The sequence below is a fragment of the Podarcis cretensis genome (genome assembly GCF_951804945.1).
Source record: "Podarcis cretensis genome assembly, chromosome: 18".
Classification (NCBI taxonomy): domain Eukaryota; kingdom Metazoa; phylum Chordata; class Lepidosauria; order Squamata; family Lacertidae; genus Podarcis; species Podarcis cretensis.
In genome coordinates, this window is record NC_137188.1 from 11,331,452 (window position 1) to 11,352,272 (window position 20,821).

The 20,821-nt window shown below is 47.3% G+C and overlaps 2 protein-coding genes across 6 annotated transcripts in view; one reads left to right on the plus strand and one right to left on the minus strand.

The window, feature by feature from the left end:
• GAMT (guanidinoacetate N-methyltransferase) overlaps positions 1 to 20,821 on the minus strand; it is a 245,576-nt gene that overhangs the window by 174,564 nt on the left and 50,191 nt on the right. The window lies entirely within an intron of this gene.
• Positions 1 to 20,821, plus strand: part of TJP3 (tight junction protein 3) — a 65,901-nt gene that overhangs the window by 15,933 nt on the left and 29,147 nt on the right. For all 4 annotated transcript variants that reach the window (XM_079960503.1, XM_079960504.1, XM_079960505.1 and 1 more), the window contains exons 2-9: positions 1,177 to 1,233; positions 3,226 to 3,350; positions 3,812 to 3,914; positions 11,825 to 12,296; positions 14,261 to 14,364; positions 17,714 to 17,876; positions 17,970 to 18,063; positions 18,943 to 19,001. In XM_079960503.1, the coding sequence (XP_079816629.1) occupies positions 1,186 to 1,233; positions 3,226 to 3,350; positions 3,812 to 3,914; positions 11,825 to 12,296; positions 14,261 to 14,364; positions 17,714 to 17,876; positions 17,970 to 18,063; positions 18,943 to 19,001 (1,168 nt within the window). In that variant the 5' untranslated portion in view covers positions 1,177 to 1,185. The remainder of the gene's footprint in view (positions 1 to 1,176; positions 1,234 to 3,225; positions 3,351 to 3,811; positions 3,915 to 11,824; positions 12,297 to 14,260; positions 14,365 to 17,713; positions 17,877 to 17,969; positions 18,064 to 18,942; positions 19,002 to 20,821) is intronic.

Sequence of the window (20,821 nt, forward strand, 5' to 3'; positions counted from 1 at the left end):
CGTCTTGTGGTATGGGGCGTCTTATAGAGCAAAAAATACGACAATTCCTAATAGGAAGGCCTCAGGTTTTTTTGGGAGAAGAGAATTTAAATATCTTTTAAAATTTCATTATATATGCTATCCCAAAATTCTCTTACGCTTCCACCACATGTGCATAAATGTAGTGAGTGTTAGTTGGCAATGGAGAGTTGAAGGAAAGGGCAGAGCAGGTGAGGAAACTGAAAATCATAGAATTATAGAGTTGCAAGGGACCCTCAAAGGGATGCAGATGGCGCTGTGGGTTAAACCACAGAGCCTAGGACTTGCCGATCCAAAGGTCGGCAGTTCGAATCTCCGCAATGACGGGGTGAGCTCCCGTTGCTCGGTCCCTGCTCCTGCCCACCTAGCAGTTCGAAAGCACGTCAAAGTGCAAGTAGATAAATAGGTACCACTCCGGCAGGAAGGTAAACGGCGTTTCCGTGCGCTGCTCTGGTTCGCCAGAAGCAGCTTAGTCCTGCTGGCCACATGACCCGGAAGCTGTACGCCAGCTCCCTCGGCCAGTAAAGCGAGATGAGCGCCGCAACCCCAGAGTCGGCCACGACTGGACCTAATGGTCAGGGGTCCCTTTACCTTTAGACCTGGAGGCAAGGGATGCAAGTGGCGCTGTGAGTTAAACCACAGAGCCTAGGACTTGCCGATCAGAAGGTCGGCGGTTCGAATCCCCGCGATGACGGGGTGAGCTCCCGTTGCTCGGTCCCTGCTCCTGCCAACCTAGCAGTTCAAAATCACGTCAAAGTGCAAGTAGATAAATTGGTACCACTCCGGCGGGAAGGTAAACAGCGTTTCCGTGCGCTGCTCTGGTTTGCCGGAAGCGGCTTAGTCCTGCTGGCCACATGACCCGGAAGCTGTATGCCGGCTCCCTCGGCCAATAAAGCGAGATGAGCGCCACAACCCCAGAGTTGGCCACGACTGGACCTATTGGTCAGGGGTCCCTTTACCTTTACTTTTTAAGGGACCCTCAAGGGGCATCTAAGTCCAACCCCCTCCAATACGTAAAAGGGGCTTTTTAAGAGAGAGAAAACAGAAGCTGAATCAGACATTGATTTGACATAAAGGGCTAATTCTTTGGCTGCCTGCTCTCTTTCTGTTTGTGTATATCCCTGAAGTTGTTTTATAATGTTTTCCTCCTTTTCCTAGGTTGCAGACATGGAGGAGATGATAATCTGGGAACAGTATACAGTAACGCTAAGCAGGGTGAGTGATTTGATAAATAAGCAGAATAACAACAACAACAATCTTTATTACAGTCCAGAGACCCAACAGATCGTTACCAAGCAATACACAATTCATACAGCCTACCTCCAGGTTAAACAAGCATTTTGTTCAGAATATAGGGATCATTGGTTCTTGCAACCACCGATAAAAACTTTGCCACTGCTAATGTTCTAGCATTTGTCCGGTCTTCCAATAGGAACCTGACATAGTGAGCCTCTGATTTTCCTGGGATAGGTACCAGCAGGGGTAGTACAGTGGTGCCCCGCAAGACGAACGCCTCGCAAGACGGAAAACCCGCTAGACGAAAGGGTTTTCCGTTTTGGAGGCGCTTCGCAAAACGAATTTCCCTATGGGCTTGCTTCGCAAGACGAAAATGTCCTGCGAGTTCCTGTGGGGTTTTTTCCCTCCCCCCCCTTTTCCTAAGCCACTAAGCCGCTTATCAGCTGATCCACTAAAAGCCGCTAAACCGCTAATAGCGCTAATCCGCTAATCCGTCGATGGGCTTGCTTCGCAAGACGAAAAAACCGCTATATGAAGAGCCTCACGGAACGGATTAATTTCGTCTTGCGAGGCACCACTGTATCAGTTCAGCCCTGGCTTGCTCATATTTTGCACAGTGCAACAAAATATGTTTTATGGAGTCAATGTCTTGAGCACACGAGCAAAGTCTGTCCTGGCAGGGAACTCCTCTCAACACTGCAGAAGGAAAGACGTTTAGTCTGGCTTTGGTGAAAAGCCTTTGTTAGTTTGGTACTGTCAGTTTTTTAATGTAAGATGTTAACTTAAAGACAGGCCCATATTGTACTCCTACTGCCAGCGGACTACAGACTGCGTGTGATCGAGAGCGCAAGTCACTGTGTGCATTATCCCATAATCTTTGCTTTAACGTCTTTTGGGCACCTTCATAACCCAGGTAATACAGTTGGGGGGGGGGGTGACAGACCAATAAGCAGAATAAGCCCAAGAAATAAGCGGATGGTTTTCTGATTTGTGTGTGTGTGTGTTTTGGCTTTAAATTAATGTTTGTAAGGAGAAGGAAAAGACAGAATATAGAAAGCATGTTCAAAGTCCGTTTTGGGGACCCAATCCGGCCCACCGGTTGGTTTAATCCGGCCCCTGTGGCAGATCATCTCCTGGGATAAAATCCTAAAAAAAACCTCCACAACTCCAACCCTAAAAAAAGCTCAGTTAGCTTGGTGCCCTCACGGCCCCTCACTTCATCAAATCTGGCCCTCCTAGAAAAAAGTTTGGACACCACAGAAATGAACATCAAATATCAAGCATTTTTTAAACATAGATCACCCGCAATGATCTGCTCTGCTCACTAGGCATGACTCTCCTGTGCAGATCCTGTTTTTGCTAATAAACTCCAGCTTGCACGGTGGGATTTACGGCCGGCTCGCTCCTGAAATTAGATGAGCCCATGCAAAAGTGGCCCTTTGTCCTGAAAAGGTTCTTTGCCCTTGGTTTAGCATGGCCCCAAACCTGGTGAGCTTTCCCTTTCCCTCCCTTGGCACATCCACAAAGAATTTCCGGAAGCTTCTTCACCCCTTTTTTGCTCAACCAACAGTCCAACAAACCGTGGTTTGATCTTAAGTCCAGTTTTCTGGAAGCGAGCAAACTGGAAACCATGGTTGGTGAACCCAGAAACCATGGTTTGCTCTTAAGTCCAGTGTTTTGGAAGCGAACGAAGAGGAAACCATGGTTACTGAGCCCAGAAACCATGGTTTGATCTGAAGTCCAGTTTTCTGGAAGCAAGCGAACTTGAAACCATGGTTAGGGAACCCACAAACCATGGTTTGATCTTAAGTAAAGTTTGCTGGAAGCGAGTGAAGAGGAAACCATGGTTGGGGAACCCAGAAACCATGGCTTGATCTTAAGTCCATTTTTCTGGAAGCAAACAAACTGGAATCAAATTAAATTGGAGCGCAGAAGGGAACTGACATCTGCTTTGGGCCTCTTTCCATGCAGGATCCCCGGAGGGGCTTCGGCATTGCCATATCGGGAGGCCGGGATCGCCCCAGCGGTGTCGACGGAGACACATCCATCATCATCTCCGACGTGGTGCCCGGGGGCCCTGCTGATGGCCGGCTCCAGTGAGTAACCTTAAACCAGGCAGCTTTAGCAAGCTGCCAGGAAACCATGGTTTGATCTGAAGTCCGGTTTGCTAGAAGCGAGCAAACTGGAAATCGTGGCTTGGCAAACCCAGAAACCATGGTTTGATCTTAAGTCCAGTTTTCTGGAAGCGAGCAAACTGGAAACTGTGGTTGGTGAACCCACAAACCATGGTTTGATCTTAAGTCCAGTTTGCTGGAAGCGAGCAAACTGGAAACTCTGGTGGTGGACCCAAAAACCATGGTTTGATCTTAAGTCCAGTTTGCTGGAAATGAGGAAACTGGAAACCGTGGCTTGGCAAACCCACATGGCAGCCAGGAAAGAGGGAAATGAGCTTTCTATGGAATCCTCGCAAGGTTTTTTTAATGCTTTGGGAGAGTCAGAATCTTTTTGTTTGCTGATCGCTCTTGGCCCATCTCACAAGGCTTTCGCCTTTTTTCAGGACCCGGGACAAGATAGCCATGGTGAATGGAATCTCCATGGAGAATGTGTCGTCTTCCTTTGCTATCCACACCCTGAAAGGCTGCGGGAAAGCCGCCAATATTGTGAGTAAAAGCAAGCGTCGACTCCTTGACGGTGACCCTCGGCCAATCGCTCCGGAAGAGGCATGCCTTTAAATTGAGCAATAGCTCAGTGGTTAATAGCATGGGACTCTTAATCTCGGGGCTGTGGGTTCGAGTCCTGAACGGGGCAAAAAGAGTCCTGCTGTTTCACGGGGTTGGCGCCTACTGACGCTACGATTCCCAGATTTCGATCGTCTCCCTGCAGATTTTGGGGTGGCTCATTTCTCGGTGAGAGAACGGCAGCTCTGAGTGAGCTGATAACTATCATTGAATTTGTTGGAAGGGACCCCCAGGGTTCATCAAGTCCAACCCCCCCCCCCCTGCGATGCAGGAATCAGCTAAAGTAGGCGTTCAGACATTGGCCTTTCTCTGGAGGTGAAGTCAAACTGTTGGAAGGTTGCAGCGCCTGTTTTTTTTTTTTTTTAATAATTTTTATTAACTGGCCAATTACATCAAATTAAATCACATCCAAATTACAAAGCCAAATTTTTAAATTTTGTTGGGGGAACCCATACTTCAAGATCCAAAGGGGGATTGAGATCATCTTCTTATTACTGCGTTAATGTCCAAATCAGTCCCAATCAGTCCAGACAAAGTTCATAATTCTATCCAGTCTTATCTTGGTGTTTCCACATCATATCTTGTTCATATAATTTCTCTTTTTCCTTTACGATCTCTTCTGTTATTCTCCTTAAGCCGATAAGCAAGTATAATGATCCTGTGTGGATTTCCCGTTTCTCCAAACTAAGTCCAGATGGTTTCCATATATCTCCTTCGTAGATAACATCGCTCTTTCCATCATAAATTAGGCATTTGTCACTCTTAAGTCCCACCGAGAAGTTGATTTCTCTTTTTCTCCTCCCAGACCCAAGAGCTCCATCAATGCCTCCCAAAATGGCAACGGCATTTTTAACTGCGTCATTCCAAAACTCTTAGCTTTCCAGCTTCGTCTTGAAACATTGCTTTGATTCAAAAGTTTATCTCCACACAGTCTTAAATCCACAGCTTAAGTCCTTAATTTCTGACTCATTAGGGGAGGGGATTCTTGTTTAATCACATAAAAAAAGGAAAGGCAGGTTTTTTTCCCCCTCCCCCCTCAGTCATTTGTCATACCGTATCTTGACGTATCTTCTCATATTTTATTCTTGTCTTGTTATCAGAGATCTCTTCTGTCAGCAGTCTTTACTCCCCCTTTTTGCTCGAAGTATGTGCAGTTTATCTCGTCCAAATTGTTTCTTTTGAAGATTGTTGCAACTAGAGGCGCGGATCAGAGATGGCGTCCAGGAGTGCCGGAATCCCACAGGAGGGCTTTGTGCCTAGTGCCCCCACCCCCACAAATTCGGGGGTGCTATAGGGCACAGCAGGCAAGGGCCGTCCCCCCCACAATCCTGGGGGGGTTAAGGAGGCTAATTACCCCCATCATAGCCTCCAAATTACCTCGTGTGGGTGGGAGAGATGTTATTGTCAGCCATCTTCCGATGTGCCACCTAGTGGTTGCAGTGCCTGTTGTGGTTGTAGAGACTGATACAGGGTATTCCTGACAGAGCATAGAACTATTATTTTTATTATTATTACAGTGGTACCTCTGGTTACATACACTTCAGGTTACACACTCCGCTAACCCAGAAAAAGTGCTCCAGGTTAAGAACTTTGCTTCAGGATGAGAACAGAAATCAGGCTCCCGTGTCGCAGCAGCAGCAGGAGGCCCCATTAGCTAAAGTGGTGCTTCAGGTTAAGAACAGTTTCAGGTAAAGAACGGACCTCTGGAACGAATTAAGTACTTAACCTGAGGTACCACTGTATTCCTGACAGATACAGGGTATTCCTGACAGAGCATAGAACTATTATTATTATAATTTATTGTTTACATTTATAGGCCATCTCTACCTCTATCTTCCAGGAAGGGACGTGGGTGGCGCTGTGGGTTAAACCACAGAGCCTAGGACTTGCCGATCAGAAGGTCGGCGGTTCGAATCCCTGTGGCGGGGTGAGCTCCCGTTGCTCGGTCCCTGCTCCTGCCAACCTAGCAGTTCGAAAGCACGTCAAAGTGCAAGTAGATAAATAGGTACCTCTCTGGTGGGAAGGTAAACGGCGTTTCTGTGTGCTGCTCTGGTTCACCAGAAGCGGCTTAGTCCTGCTGTCCACACGACCCGGAAGCTGTATGCCGGCTCCCTCGGCCAATAAAGCGAGGTGAGCGCCACAACCCCAGAGTTGGCCACGAGTGGACCTAACGGTCAGGGGTCCCTTTACCTTTACCTTTTTATCTTCCAGGAATCTCAAGGTGGCATTCAAGTGGTTTCCCCACTTCTCATTTAATCCCCACAACCCTGTAAGGCACCAAGGTCACCCACTGAGCTTTGTGGCTGAGTTGGGATTCGAACCCTGCTCTAGTGACCTGGTCCAACACTCTAACCCAGCGGTTCTCAACCTGTGGGTCCCCAGATATTGTTGAACTACAACTCCCATCTTCTCTGACCACTGGTCATACTGGCTAGGAATGATGGGAGTTGTAGTCCAACAACATCTGGGGACCCACAGGTTGAGAAACACTGCTCTAACCACTGCACTGCACTGCCTCACAGAGTTGTGGGGTTGGAAAGGAGCCTTGGGTGGGTTTTCTGCAATGGCACACTCCAGCTGCGATGTTTCAAGGCAGCCTTTGTTGTGTCGGAGCGACGGCGGCCGCAAGGAACCCGCAAAAGTGGGAGTCCCTGGGATTATAAAATGTGTGGGCTGCTGTAGAGGCACCGTATTTTTCGCTCTATAAGACGCACCAGACCACAAGATGCACCTAGTTTTTGGAGGAGGAAAACAAGAAAAAATATATTCTGAATCTCAGAAGCCAGAAGAACAAGAGGGATCGCTGCGCAGCGAAAGCAGCAATCCCTCTTGCTGTTCTGGCTTCTGGGATAGCTGCATTCGCTCCATAAGACGCACACACATTTCCCCTTACTTTTTAGGAGGGAAAAAGTGAGTCTTATAGAGCAAAAAATACGGTATTTAGCTGCATGAATGCGCAGAAACGGAGGCTTTGGGAAAAAGCAGGCCTGCGTTGTCCGAGCCGGATATTATCCGACGGAACAGAGTTTCCACTCCTATCGCTGATTCAAGGCCATATAACTCTGACGTTCTTGACACATTCTGAACAAAATCTGAGTTAGCAGCTTCCCCCAACCGCACACTATTTTTGTGTCTCTTCACAATGTAGGCTACCATATTTTTTGCTCTATAAGACTCGCTTTTTCCCTCCTAAAAAGTAAGGGGAAATGTGTGTGCGTCTTATGGAGCGAACTCAGGCTGCGCAGCTATCCCAGAAGCCAGAACAGCAAGAGGGATTGCTGCTTTCACTGCGCAGCGATCCCTCTTGCTGTTCTGGCTTCTGAGATTCTGAATATTTTTTTCCTTGTTTTCCTCCTCCAAAAACTAGGTGCGTCTTGTGGTCTGGTGCGTCTTATAGAGAGAAAAATACGGTAACCTTTTTTTTAAAAAAAAAATATTTATTTTAATTTTATATAATGAAACAGATATTGCAATCAAACCAAACAACAAAGAAATACAATAAAAAACAACATAATAAAGAAACACAATATAAAAACATATAACAATAAAAAAATAAAAAAGAGCAGAAAATAAAGAAAAATTAGTTTTTAGATTCTTATCTTTATAACCCTCTTTCCTGACTTCCTCACGTCTCCCCTTCCTGCATTCCCCTTTACACAATCAAATTTAGCAGCTCCTTACCCTCTTTCAAATCTTAATCAATATTGTACATTTCCCACCTATTATGTCTTCTAATTTCTCCTTTCTTTTTTGAATGCATTCTTGTATGTTCTTTATAACTTAATCCCTTATATCATTTTATTTAATTTCGACATGATATTACTCTGGCCTTTACACCCTTTTCTTTGAAACATTCTTGCATTTTTCTTTTTACCGTGTCCCTGTTGCCATGTTATCTTTATATCCAACATCGTTTTAACATTCAAACATTTTACATTGTTTTTGTAGGTATTCTTTGAACTTCTTCCATTCCTCTTCCACCGACTCTTCTCCCAGGTCTCGGATTCTGCCAGTCATTTCTGCCAATTCCATATAGTCCATCACTTGCATCCGCCATTCTTCCAGGGTTCTTCTGCCATTCTTTTGAGCTTGAAAATACGGTAACCTACGACGTCTGCGTCAAGGGTTGCACCCAGGACGGGCCCCAAGGATCATCGCAGAATCGCAGAATCCCAATCGCAGAATCCCAATCGCAGAATCCCCGACAAATGGCCGCCCAACCTCTGTTTAAAAACCTCTGGAGGAGGAGAGCCCGCCATCTCCTGTGGGAGCCAAAAGGCTCTTTGCGCCGGAAAGTTCTTCCTAGTCATCGATCTGTGGAGTTGGACGCAGTGCCAGTTTTACGTATACAGTGGTACCTCGGGTTAAGAACTTAATTCGTTCCGGAGGTCCGTTCTTAACCTGAAACTGTTCTTAACCTGAAGACCACTTTAGCTAATGGGGCCTCCTGCTGCCACTGCACCACCGGAGCATGATTTCTGTTCTCATCCTGAAGCAAAGTTCTTAACCTGAAGCACTATTTCTGGCTTAGTGGAGTCTGTAACCTGAAGCGTATGTAACCCGAGGTACCACTGTAAGCTAAAGAAGCTATAGCTTAGGGCCCCACTCTCAAGAGCATAGACTTTCTGACTCCTGGATTGATAATCTATTATCATTACAATGATGTAACTTGTGTACAAGGGATGTGGGTGGCGCTGTGGGTTAAACCACAGAGCCTAGCACTTGCCGATCAGAAGGTTGGCGGTTCGAATTCCCACGGAGCGGTGAGCTCCCGTTGCTCGGTCCCTGCTCCTGTGCACCTAGCAGTTCGAAAGCACGTCAAAGTGCAAGTAGATAATAATAATAATAATAATAATAATAATAATAATAATAATAATACTTTATTATTTGTACCCCACCCATCTGGCTGGGTTTATCCAGCCACTCTGGGCGGCTTCCATAAAAACCAAAAATACACTAAAATATCACAGATTAAAAACTTCCCTAAACAGGGCTGCCTTCAGATGTCTTCTAAAAGTTTGGTAGTTATTTTTCTCTTTGACATCTGCTGGAAGGGCGTTCCACAGGGCGGGCGCCACTACAGAGAAGACCCTCTGCCTGGTTCCCTGTAGCTTTGCTTCTCGCAATGAGGGAACCGCCAGAAGGCCCTCGGTGCTGGACCTCATCGTCCGGGCAGAACGATGGGGGTGGAGACGCTCCTTCAGGTATACTGGGCCGAGGCCGTTTAGGGCTTTAAAGGTCAACACCAGCACTTTGAATTGTGCTCGGAAACATACTGGGAGCCAATGTAGGTCTTTCAAGATCGGTGTTATGTGGTCCCAGCGGCCGCTCCCAGTCCCCAGTCTAGCTGCCGCATTCTGGATTAGTTGTAGTTTCCGAGTCACCCTCAAAGGTAGCCCCACGTAGAGCGCATGGCAGTAGTCCAAGATAAATAGGTACCGCTCTGGCGGGAAGGTAAACGGCGTTTCCGTGCGCTGCTCTGGTTTGCCAGAAGCAGCTTAGTCCTGCTGGCCACATGACCCGGAAGCTGTACGCCAGCTCCCTCGGCCAGTAAAGCGAGATGAGCGCCGCAACCCCAGAGTCGGCCACCACTGAACCTAACGGTCAGGGGTCCCTTGACCTTTAACTCGTAGACAGAGTTAGATCATGCTAGTCCTTTAGATCTGGAACTTCCTTCCTAGCCTTACTGGGAAACAGTGGCGTAGCAGAGGGCTGTGGGCCCGGGTGCAAAGTTCCTAACCTGCTTGGCAAGCCCAAGAGGCTCAGTTGTTTAGACCACAGCAGTCTGAATAATAATAATAATAATAATAATAATAATAATAATAATAATAATAAATTTATTATTTATACCCCGCCCATCTGGCTGGGCCTCCCCAGCCACTCTGGGCGGCTTCCATAGAAACCAAAAATACAGTAAAATCACACGTTAAAAACTTCCCTGAACAGGGCTGCCTTAAGATGTCTTCTGAATGTCAGGTAGTTGTTTATCGCTTTGACCTCTGCTGGAAGGGCGTTCCACGGGGCGGGCGCCACCACCAAGAAGGCCCTGTGCCTGGTTCCCTGTAACTTGGCTTCTCGCAGGGAGGGAACCGCCAGAAGGCCCTCGGCGCTGGACCTCAGTGTCCGGGCAGAATGATGGGGGTGGAGACGCTCCTTCAGGTCTACTGGACCTAGGCCATTTAGGGCTTTCAAGTTCAGCACCAACACTTTGAATTGTGCTCGGAAACGTACTGGGAGCCAATGGAGGTCTTTCAAGACCGGCATCAGAAGCCGCTAAGATGTTGAGTGGAATTGTAGAGTTGGAAAAAGGACCCAAGGGATCATCCAGTCTAACCCCTGTGATGCTGGAATTGCCTGCTCAGGGTGAAGGGCTGAGTCAGTCCTGAACCCAGACAGAAGGGGTCTGGATAATCGGCCGCATCCAGGGAATATCTGCAGTTGTTTCCGCCACAACCTCCCCTCAGAAAGGAAAGACAGCGCCACCTCGGGTTAAAATTAATGTTTAAAGACAACAACAACAATAACAATTTATTTATACCCAGCCCATCGGCCGGGATTGCTCCCACCTCTCTGGGCAGTTTCCAACCCAAATAAAAACATCCAGCATTAACAGTAAAAATCTGATCCAATATAAAGAGTGACTTTCCAATAAACAACTCATATCAAACAAAGCAGCATTCAACAATCCTAACAGTAAACGTTAAAATTAAATACTGTATCAGCAAATAATAATTAAACAGTTTACAGTAATCGATGAAAGATACGGTAACTATTAATCGGAGTACTGGAAGAGATACAATGTAAGAAACTGCAAAAGAAGTCAAAATATATATATAAATTTGTTGGGAAAGATTGGGTTGTCTTTATGTCAAAAGTATTACACTGGAAAAGTGAAAAATAAAATTTATAATAAAAATACAGTGGTACCTCGGGTTAAGTACTTAATTCGTTCCGGAGGTCCGTTCTTAACCTGAAACTGTTCTTAACCTGAAGCACTACTTTAGCTAATGGGGCCTCCTGCTGCCGCCGGAGCACGATTTCTGTTCTCATCCTGAAGCAAAGTTCTTAACCTGAAGCTCTGCTATTTCTGGGTTAGCAGAGTCTGTAACCTAAATCGTCTGTAACCTGAAGCATCTGTAACCCAAGGTACCACTGTACTATAAAATAAATAAGACAGAATTGCAGATGATAAAAATTAAAATTAAATACTTTTCATACCTGCACTGATGATAGTCATTGTTTGAATGGGGGGCCTTTTTCCATTTCCCCAGTCACACAATCCATCCATCAGTAGCAGAACGGAGTTCCACACGGTCACAAAAACAAATAAACCGAAAAAGCCTCAAAAACGCAAAATAAAGAGCAAAAACCAATGCGCCAAACTTAATCCATTCCGGAAGTCCGTTTGACTTCTGAAATGTTTGGAAACCGAGGCGCGTCTTCTGATTGGCGCAGGCGCCTTGGAAACAACAGCCGACAGCCGTGTCGGGCGTTTGGCTTCCGAAAAACGTTTGGAAACCGGAACACTTACTTCCGGGTTTTCGGCGGTTGGGAAACAAGGCGTTTGAGAACCAAGGTGTTTGAGAACCAAGGCATTTTGTAACCAAGGCGTTTGGTAACCAAGGCATTTGGTAACCAAGGCGTTTGGTAACCAAGGCATTTGAGAACCAAGGCGTTTGAGAACCAAGGCATTTGGTAACCAAGGCATATTAGAACAAAGGCATTTGGTAACCAAGGCGTTTGGTAACCAAGGCGTTTGAGAACCAAGGCGTTTGAGAACCAAGGCGTTTGAGAACCAAGGTCCCATTGTATTCCGTTTTCTCCTCTCGCAGACAGTCAAGCGCCCCCGGAAAGTGCACCTCCCGGTAGCCAAGCCCAGCCCGCCCAAAAGCCTTCCGCTCTCCAGCCCCGCATTGCGCGACGGCGACTCCGACGAGGACGTCGGCTACCGGGCGCCTTCCGCGCGGGGCGGGTTGGTGGCTGGCGGCCGGCGCCAGGCTGAAGCGGAACACAACCGCGGCTACGACGGCGACTCGTCCAGCGAGAGGAGCTCCGGGCGCTACCGGGACGAGGAAGGCGCCCCCCGCAGGCACCCGGTCAGGAGCAGGAGGCGGAGCCAAGACGGCGGGCACCGGAGGCGGAGCCAAGACAGCGGGTCAGACCGGCAGCGCTTCACCAATGGGTACAGCCACAGGGGCAGTGCCAGTGGCCTGGCCCTGGTGTCTGGGTTCAAGAGGCTTCCACAGCAGGACGTGCCGATGAAACCAGTTCGCTCCGTTCTGGTAAAGAGCAAAGAGAGCGAAGGTGAGTCGGATTTCCACCCTGATTTCCCTCTCCTCTTTTTTTCTTTTACGTAAAGATTCTTCGCCTTTTTAATATGACTTTTTATTAATTTTTCTGTTTTACAATTTCAGATAAGCATTTTGCATCCTTAAGAGATATATATATGTATGCATGTGTGTGTGTGTATGTATATGTGTGTGTGTGTATATATATATATATATATATACGGGACGCAGGTGGTGCTGTGGGTTAAAGCCTCAGCGCCTAGGACTTGCCGATCGAAAGGTCGGCAGTTCGAATCCCTGCGGCGGGGTGCGCTCCCGCTGCTCGGTCCCAGCGCCTGCCAACCTAGCAGTTCGAAAGCACCTCCGGGTGCAAGTAGATAAATAGGGACCGCTTACCAGCGGGAAGGTAAACGGCGTTTCCGTGTGCGGCTCTGGCTCGCCAGAGCAGCGATGTCACGCTGGCCACGTGACCCGGAAGTGTCTCCGGACAGCGCTGGCCCCTGGCCTCTTAAGTGAGATGGGCGCACAACCCCAGAGTCTGTCAAGACTGGCCCGTACGGGCAGCGGTACCTTTACCTTTACCTTTTTATATATATATATATTCTTTTTTTAAAAAAAATGTATTTTTCAAGTTGAACATTTCACTAATTTTATACATTTCACTAGTTTTACAGCCATCTTGACTCCCTTCCCCCTCTTTCTGCGGTTCCTTAAATTTATTTCTAAAATCTTGCGCATATCCAAATTAACCTAATTTGCTCATTTGTTCATCTTTTTTAAATATACAGTGGTACCTCGGAAGTACCACTTCCAAAGCGTGACTTCCGATTGGCTGCAAGAAGCTCCTGCAGCCAATCGGAAGCCCCGTCGGACGTTCGGCTTCCAAAAATAGTTCACAAACTGGAACACTCACTTCCAGGTTTGTGGCGTTTGGGAGCCAAAATGTTCGAGAACTAAGCTGTTCGAAAACCAAGGTACGACTGTATATCAAGAGTAAAACTGCAGGTTATTTCAATAATCTTGCCAATGTTCTTATCTGCTTACAACTTATCTATAAATATTCAATAAACCATTTCCATTCTATTATAAAAAGTTTGTTATCTTGATTTCTTATTCTCCCGGTAAGTTTCGCCATGCATCTTTAACATATCAATGACTTCCCTTCTCCTCTTTCCATGGTTCATTTTGCATAGCACAAATTCCTGCATATTTTACAAAAACTAGACCAATCGGTTTTCCATTATTACACCCATCGAAACTTAATTTTCACCGTTGAATTTATCTTAATGCTGCCAGCTTTTTGAACTGTACAAAATTATTTCCCATATATTCCAATAAACGTTTTCCAATCTTCTCTAAACATATGTTCTTCTCGTTCTCTTATTCTATATGTTAAGCCCGCAAGCTGCGTATATTCTGTCAACTTAAGTTGCCAATCTTCTTCAGTTGGGACCTCGCTTGTTTTCCATTTTGGGGCTGACAAAACACGGGCTGCAGTTGTTGCATGCATGCATGCATAAATAAACAAATAAACAAATAAAAAAGATTTTTCACTTCCTTTTAATAAGGTGCACATAACCAAGAGTGCTGGTTATGGCAGCCGGTGTAAATTAAAAGAAAAGGAAGATTGATTTATCCATTAAAACTGCATATTCCAATTCCCCTTTATATTTAAATATTTCTGCTATATTTTAAGTACCGGTAGTTTAAACTGCTGAATTTAGATTAATCCCGCTATCACCTTGTTACATAATTCTTCAGATATTCCACGAGAATTTTCCACTCTTCTTTAAGAACTCCCATCTTCCTGGTTCCTTATCCCTATTTGTCAATTCTACATATTCCATTGATTTATCTGCCTTCCCCCCCTCCCTCCTTCGAAAGCGCTTGAAGAACTCTTGCAGAATCTGCCGTTCACTTCACCCAAATGTCTCCGTTTTTTTCTCTCCTCTCTCCCCCCAAAACCCAACAAAAATGCAGAGTTTGGCTTGAAGTTGGGGAGCCAAATCTTTATTAAACACATTACGGACACAGGATTGGCGGCTAAGGACAGTTCTCTGCAGGAGGGAGACCTCATACTGAAGGTGAGTTGGGTGGGAGAGGGTCTTCGTTCTAATCCCGGAGGAATTACACCCACAATTTGTGGGAATGTTCAGGGTGGCAGGAGAGGATATGTTGTTTATTAATATCCTCCCTTTTTTATCTTTGTTTTATCTTTGTTTATTAATTTTTCATACCACATAAAAAAGGGTAATACAGTGGAACCTCGGGTTAAGTATTTACCGTATTTTTCGCCCTATAGGACGCACTTTTCCCCCTCCAAAAATGAAGGGGAAATGTGTGTGCGTCCTATGGGGCGAATGCAGGCGTTTGCTGAAGCCTGGAGAGAGAGAGGGGTCGGTGCGCACCGACCCCTCTCGCTCTCCAGGCTTCAGGAGAGCCGCAGCGCCAGTCCCACAAGGTCGGGGGACAGCGGGGAGGCGCAGCGCGTCTTCCCGCTGTCCCCGGACCTGGTCTGCAGGCGGGCGGCGGGTAGAAGAGCGCTTCTCCCCACTGCCGGCCCCACAAGCGCCTGGGGGGGAAATAAATGTTTTCCCCTTTATTTCCCCCCCAAAAAACTTGGTGCGTCCTATGGGCCGGTGCGTCCTATGGGGCGAAAAATACGGTAATTCGTTCTGGAGGTCCGTTCTTAACCTGAAACTGTTCTTAACCTGAAGCACCACTTTAGCTAATGGGGCCTCCTCCTGCTGCCATGCCGCCGGAGCACGATTTCTGTTCTCATCCTGAAGCAAAGTTCTTAACCCGAAGCACTATTTCTGGGTTAGCGGAGTCTGTAACCTGAAGCGTATGTCTCAGAATCAGTGCCAGATTTACGTATAAGCTAAACAAGCTATAGCTTAGGGCCCCGCTCTCTTGGGGCTGCCCCCCCAAAAATTTAAAGGGAAAAAACTCTGAATATGCATTTCCAAAATATAAGATAAAAAAGAAATAAAATAAAACCTATATGCAGCAACAGGATTTTGTGTTGTGTAGGCTCCTACAATGTAAGTCATGTGTAGGCAACCTAAGGCCCGGGGGCCGGATCCGGCCCAATCGCCTGCTCAATCTGGCCCGCAGACGGTCTGGGAATCAGTGTGTTTTTACATGAGTAGAATGTGTCCCTTTATTTAAAATGCACCTCTGGGTTATTTATGGGGCCTGCCTGGTGTTTTTAAATGATTAGAATGTGTCCTTTTATTTAAAATGCATCTCTGGGTTATTTGTGGGGCATAGGAATTCGTTCATTTATTATTATTTTTCAAAGTACAGTGGTGCCCCGCAAGACGAATGCCTCGCAAGACGGAAAACCCGCTAGACGAAAGAGTTTTCCGTTTTGGAGGTGCTTCGCAAAACGAATTTCCCTATGGGCTTGCTTCGCAAGACGAAAATGTCTTGCGAGTTCCTGCGGGGTTTTTTTCCTCCCCCCCCCCCTTTTCTAAGCCGCTAAGCCGCTTATCGGCTTATCCACTAAGCCGATAAGCCGCTAAAAGCGCTAATCCGCTAATCCGTCAGTGGGCTTGCTTCGCAAGACGGAAAAACCGCTAGACGAAGAGACTCGCGGAACGGATTAATTTCGTCTTGCGAGGCACCACTGTATAGTCCGGTCCCCCACAAGGTCTGAGGGACAGCGGACTGGCCCCCTGCTGAAAATGTTTGCTGACCCCGATGTAAATCATGGCCCCTGCCTGCTCGCCTGCTCCCTAAAATATCACTGCTTTGCTCCTTTCTATATATAGGGTGCCTACATTCTGCATGGACTGGTTGCAGGGCAACATGTGCAAATGGCTTGAGATACCTACAAGGTCCATAAATGACCATTTAGCATATATACAACGCAGAAAAAAACAGCGACAATTTGTTGTTGGCAAAGGACAGCAGGACATATAAAGGGCCCCATTACCTTCAGGAGCTGAGGGCAGGCATTGGCAAACTCCGGTACTCCAGATGTGTTGAGACTACAATTCCCATCATCCCTGACCACTGGTCCTGTTAGCTAGGGATGATGGGAATGTAGTTCCAAAACAGCTGGAGTTGCCGGAGTTTGCCTATGCCTGGCTTAGGGCCTCATCAAACCTAAATCTGGCCCAGATCCTTCGGTATATCTGCACCTAAAATACCTAAAAGGAAGGCTTCTGGTCTTTTGAGCAACTGTTATTTTAAACATTGTTTTCCAACTCGTTATATATCATTTCCCAGAATTCTTTTATCGCTTTACAGTTCCACCACATAAGAGAAAAGGTCATATACAGTGGATGCTCGGGTTGTGAACGTGATCCGTGCGCGATGCACATTCACAACCCGCAGTGGCGCGGCTACACACGCATGGGTTGCGATTCGGTGCTTCTGCGCATGCACAAAGTGCGATTTAGCGCTTCTGTGCATGCGCGACACCCGAAACCCGGAAGTAACCCGTTCTGGTACTTCCAGGTTTTGGCAGGTCCGTAACCCGAAAAACCCAATCTGAAGTGTCTGTAACCCAAGGTATGACTGTATATCAAAATTTGCTGATTTGGTGGTACTCCTAGAAATTAGGGACGTGGGTGGCACTGTAGGTTAAACCACAGAGCCTAGGACTTGCTGATCAGAAGGTCGGTGGTTCGAATCCCCGTGATGGGGTGAGCTCCCGTTGCTGGGTCCCAGCTCCTGCCAACCTAACAGTTTGAAAGCACGTCAAAGTGCAAGTAGATAAATAGGTACCGCTCCGGCGGGAAGATAAACGGCGTTTCCGTGTGCTGCTCTGGTTCGCCAGAAGCGGCTTAGTCCTGCTGGCCACATGACCCGGAAGCTGTACGCCGGCTCCCTCGGCCAGTAAAGTGAGATGAGCGCTGCAACCCCAGAGTCAGCCACAACTGGACCTAATGGTCAGGGGTCCCTTTACATTTACATTTACCTAGAAATACATAAGATAGATAACTATGAAATGATTTTTGCGAGATTTAACAAGTTAACTCTTTACATTTGAACAACTTTTCCGCTCTGCAGAAAAACAACCCTTCCCTTAATAGCAATTTAAACAATTCATTTAACTAAAACAATACAGTGGTAACTCGGGTTAAGTACTTAATTCGTTCCGGAGGTCTGTTCTTAACCTGAAACTGATCTTAACCTGAAGCACCACTTTAGCTAATGGGGCCTCAAGCTGCTGCCGAAGCACGATTTCTGTTCTCATCCTGAAGCAAAGTTCTTAACCTGAAGCACTATTTCTGGATTAGCGGAGTCTGTAACCTGAAGCATATTTAACCTGAAGCGTATGTAACCCGAGGTACCACTGTAACATGATAGCATGTTGGAGCTAGTCCTATACATTTCCTGATCTTCTAACAGCTCTCAGCTCAGTCGGCTGAGCATGAGATGCTGAATCTCCGGGTTCAAGAGAATGTCCTCTCTTTCCAGATCAATGGAGTGTCGAGTGAGAATCTGTCCCTGGAGGAGACACGGCGGCTGATCGAACTCTCAGAGGGGAGACTGACGCTGGTGGTTCTTCGGGACAACAGCCAATTTCTAGTGAACATTCCCCAAGTGAGAGACAGCGAGAGCGAAAGCTCCCATCTGGACGGTGAGTGAGGGGCAGGGATTTCTTCGCACTTGTTTAGCGCTTGCAGAAGTGACGCACCGCGAAATTATTTCTCTTTGTTTTCTTTCCCCAAAGACATCTCTGACCTCGGCTCGGACATCTCGCCGCCTCCAACTGCCCCAGCGAGCGCGCCAGAGTCGCCGGGATCTCCAAAGTGGAATCCGGCCCCGTAAGCTTCTCTCTGAGGTGCCTGGGTGGGAGGGGGGGTCTCGTTTCCTTTGGCCACCCTGCCCCCCCACCGTCTCTCTCTCATTCTCTCTCTCTCTCTCTCTCTCTCTCTCTTTCTCTCTCTTTCTCTCTCTCTTTCTTTCTTTCTTTCTTTCCCTCTTTCTCTCTTCTCTCTTTCTCTTTCTATATCTTTCTTTCTTTCTTTCTCTCTCTCTCTCTCTCTCTCTGTCTTTCTCTTTTTCTCTTTCTCTCTCTCTCTCTCTCTCTCTCCCTCTCTTTCTATTTCTCTCTCTCTCTCTCTCTCTCTCTCTCTCTCCCTCTCCCTCTCTTTCTATTTCTCTCTTTCTCTCTCTCTACCTCTCTCTCTCTCACTCCCTCCCTCTCTCTCTTTCTCTTTTTTTCTTTCTCTCTCTTTCTATCTATCATCTATCTATCTGTCTATCTATCTATCTATCTATCTATCTATCTATCTATCTATCTATCATCTATCTATATCTCTTTCTCTCTCTTTCTTTGTTTCTCTCTCTCTCTCTCTCTCTCGCACTCTCTCTCGCACTCTCTCTCTCTCTCTTTCACTCTCTCTTGCGCGCTCTCTCTCTCTCTCAATCCGGCCCACAGCTGAAAAAGTTTGCTGACCCTGGTATAAGGAAGCATTTTTTCTCCTTCTGGATTTATTCTAGGCATGGCCAAATTTTGCTTCTTGAACCTTGCCTCATTAGATAAGTCTTAAAGCCTTCCCACTCCTTTTAGACTACATCAGTTGGTTTATTCCGTAATAATTCGGTCCCTTTTGCAAGTTCCAAGTACAGTACTCCCTTCACTTTAATTCCCATTCTTCTCTAGTGCTTTTCAAAAAATCTCCTTCCTTCCCCAAACGCAGGACCCTACGGCGCTCCGAGCAAACGTCACCCGAAAAGTCGACGACGCCCCCGCTTCGCGGTGAGTTTCTCTCCTGCCTCTCCATCTCTCTTGTCAAGGTGGCTGGTTTTTGGCTTCAAAAGCGGCTGAGAGGTTTTACGGCAGGAACTCAGGCCCTGGGGGGGGGTTCGGGGTTCAGATGTGGCCCCCTAGGCCTCTCAATCCGGCCCCTAGATCCTTCCCCGCCAGGTGTTTTTGCCAGGTTGCAAAGGTGCCCCTGAATCTTGCATTTTGCATGCCTGGGCAAAGGGTTTTGGGGAGGCTAGATTGTCTATCCAAACAGTGGGGGGGGGGGCTTGTTTGTCTATCTCAGCAGTGGAGAAACCTCCATTTTGGGGGCTCAATTTCCCCCTAACTCCTTTTCTGCCCCTAAAACCCTCCATAGAGCAGTTGAAGTCTCTGCCTTATCCATAAATACTCCATAAGCTTCAGACATGATGGACTGAGTAAAGGTCCCAATCACACCTTCTATTATTAATAATAATAATAAATAATTTTATTATTTGTACCCTGCCCATCTGACTCGGTTTCCCCAGCCACAATGGGCAGCTTCCAACAAATATAGAAGCATAATGAAACATCAAACATTAAAAACATCCCTGTACAGGGCTGCTTTCAGGTGTCTCCTAAAAGTCAGATAGTTCTTTATTTCCTTGACATCTGATGGGAGGGCGTTCCATAGGGAGGGTGCCACCACTGAGAAGGCCCTCTGCCTGGTTCCCTGTAACCTCACTTCTCGCAGGGAGGGAACCGCCAGAAGGCCCTCAGGAGATGGACCCCGGTGTCCGGGCTGAACGATGGGGGTGGAGATGCTCCTTCAGGGATACTGGGTCGTTTAGGGCTTTCAAGGTCAGCACCAACACTTTGAATTGTGCTTGGAAATGTAATGGGAGCCAATGTAGGTCTTTCAGGACTGGTGTTATGTGGTCTCGGCAGCCGCTCCCAGTCCCCAGTCTGGCTGCCGCATTCTGGATTAGTTGTAGTTTCTGGGTCACCTTCAGAGGTAGCCCCATGTAGAGCGCATGGCAGTAGTCCAAGCGGGAGATAACCAGAGCATGCACCTCTCTGGCCAGACAGTCTGCGGGCAGGCTGGGTCTCATCCTGCGTACCAGATGGAGCTGCCCTGGGCACAGAACTGACCTGCGCCCCCATGGACAGCTGTGAGTCCCATATGCTCCCAGCGGCTGCTCCCAGTCCCCAGTCTAGCTGCCACATTCTGAATTAGTTGCAGTTTCCGGGTCACCTTCAATGGCAGCCCCATGTAGAGCGCATGGCAGTAGTCCAAGTGGGAGATAACCAGAGCATGCACCACTCTGGCGAGACAGTCTGCGGGCAGGGAGGGTCTCATCCTGCATCCCAGATGGAGCTGCCCTGGACACAGAATTGACCTGTACCTCCATGGACAGCTGTGAGTCCAGAATGACCCCCAGGCTGCGCACCTGGTCCTTCAGGGGCACAGTGACCCCATTCAGGACCAGGCAGCCCCCCACACCTGCCCGCCCCCTGTCCCCCCATAAACAGTCCTTCTGTCTTGTTGTTATTCAACCTCAATCCATCCATCACCATCCATCCCCAAGCATTGAAAGAACTACAATACCGCTTTAAACACTCCTGGAATTCTGGGATCTGTAGTTTTTATTCAGGGTGCTGCTAACTCTCAGGAGAACCCTCTCATCCCCTCGCAGAACTACATTTCCCAGCCTAACAACCAGTCCCTCTGTCTCGGGGAACTCTGGGAATTGTAGCCTTGGGGGGGTCTCCTAAGAACTCTCAGCAAACTACATCTCCCAGGATCCTTTGGGGCAAGCCGTGACTGTTTAAAGTGGACTGCTTCATCTTTT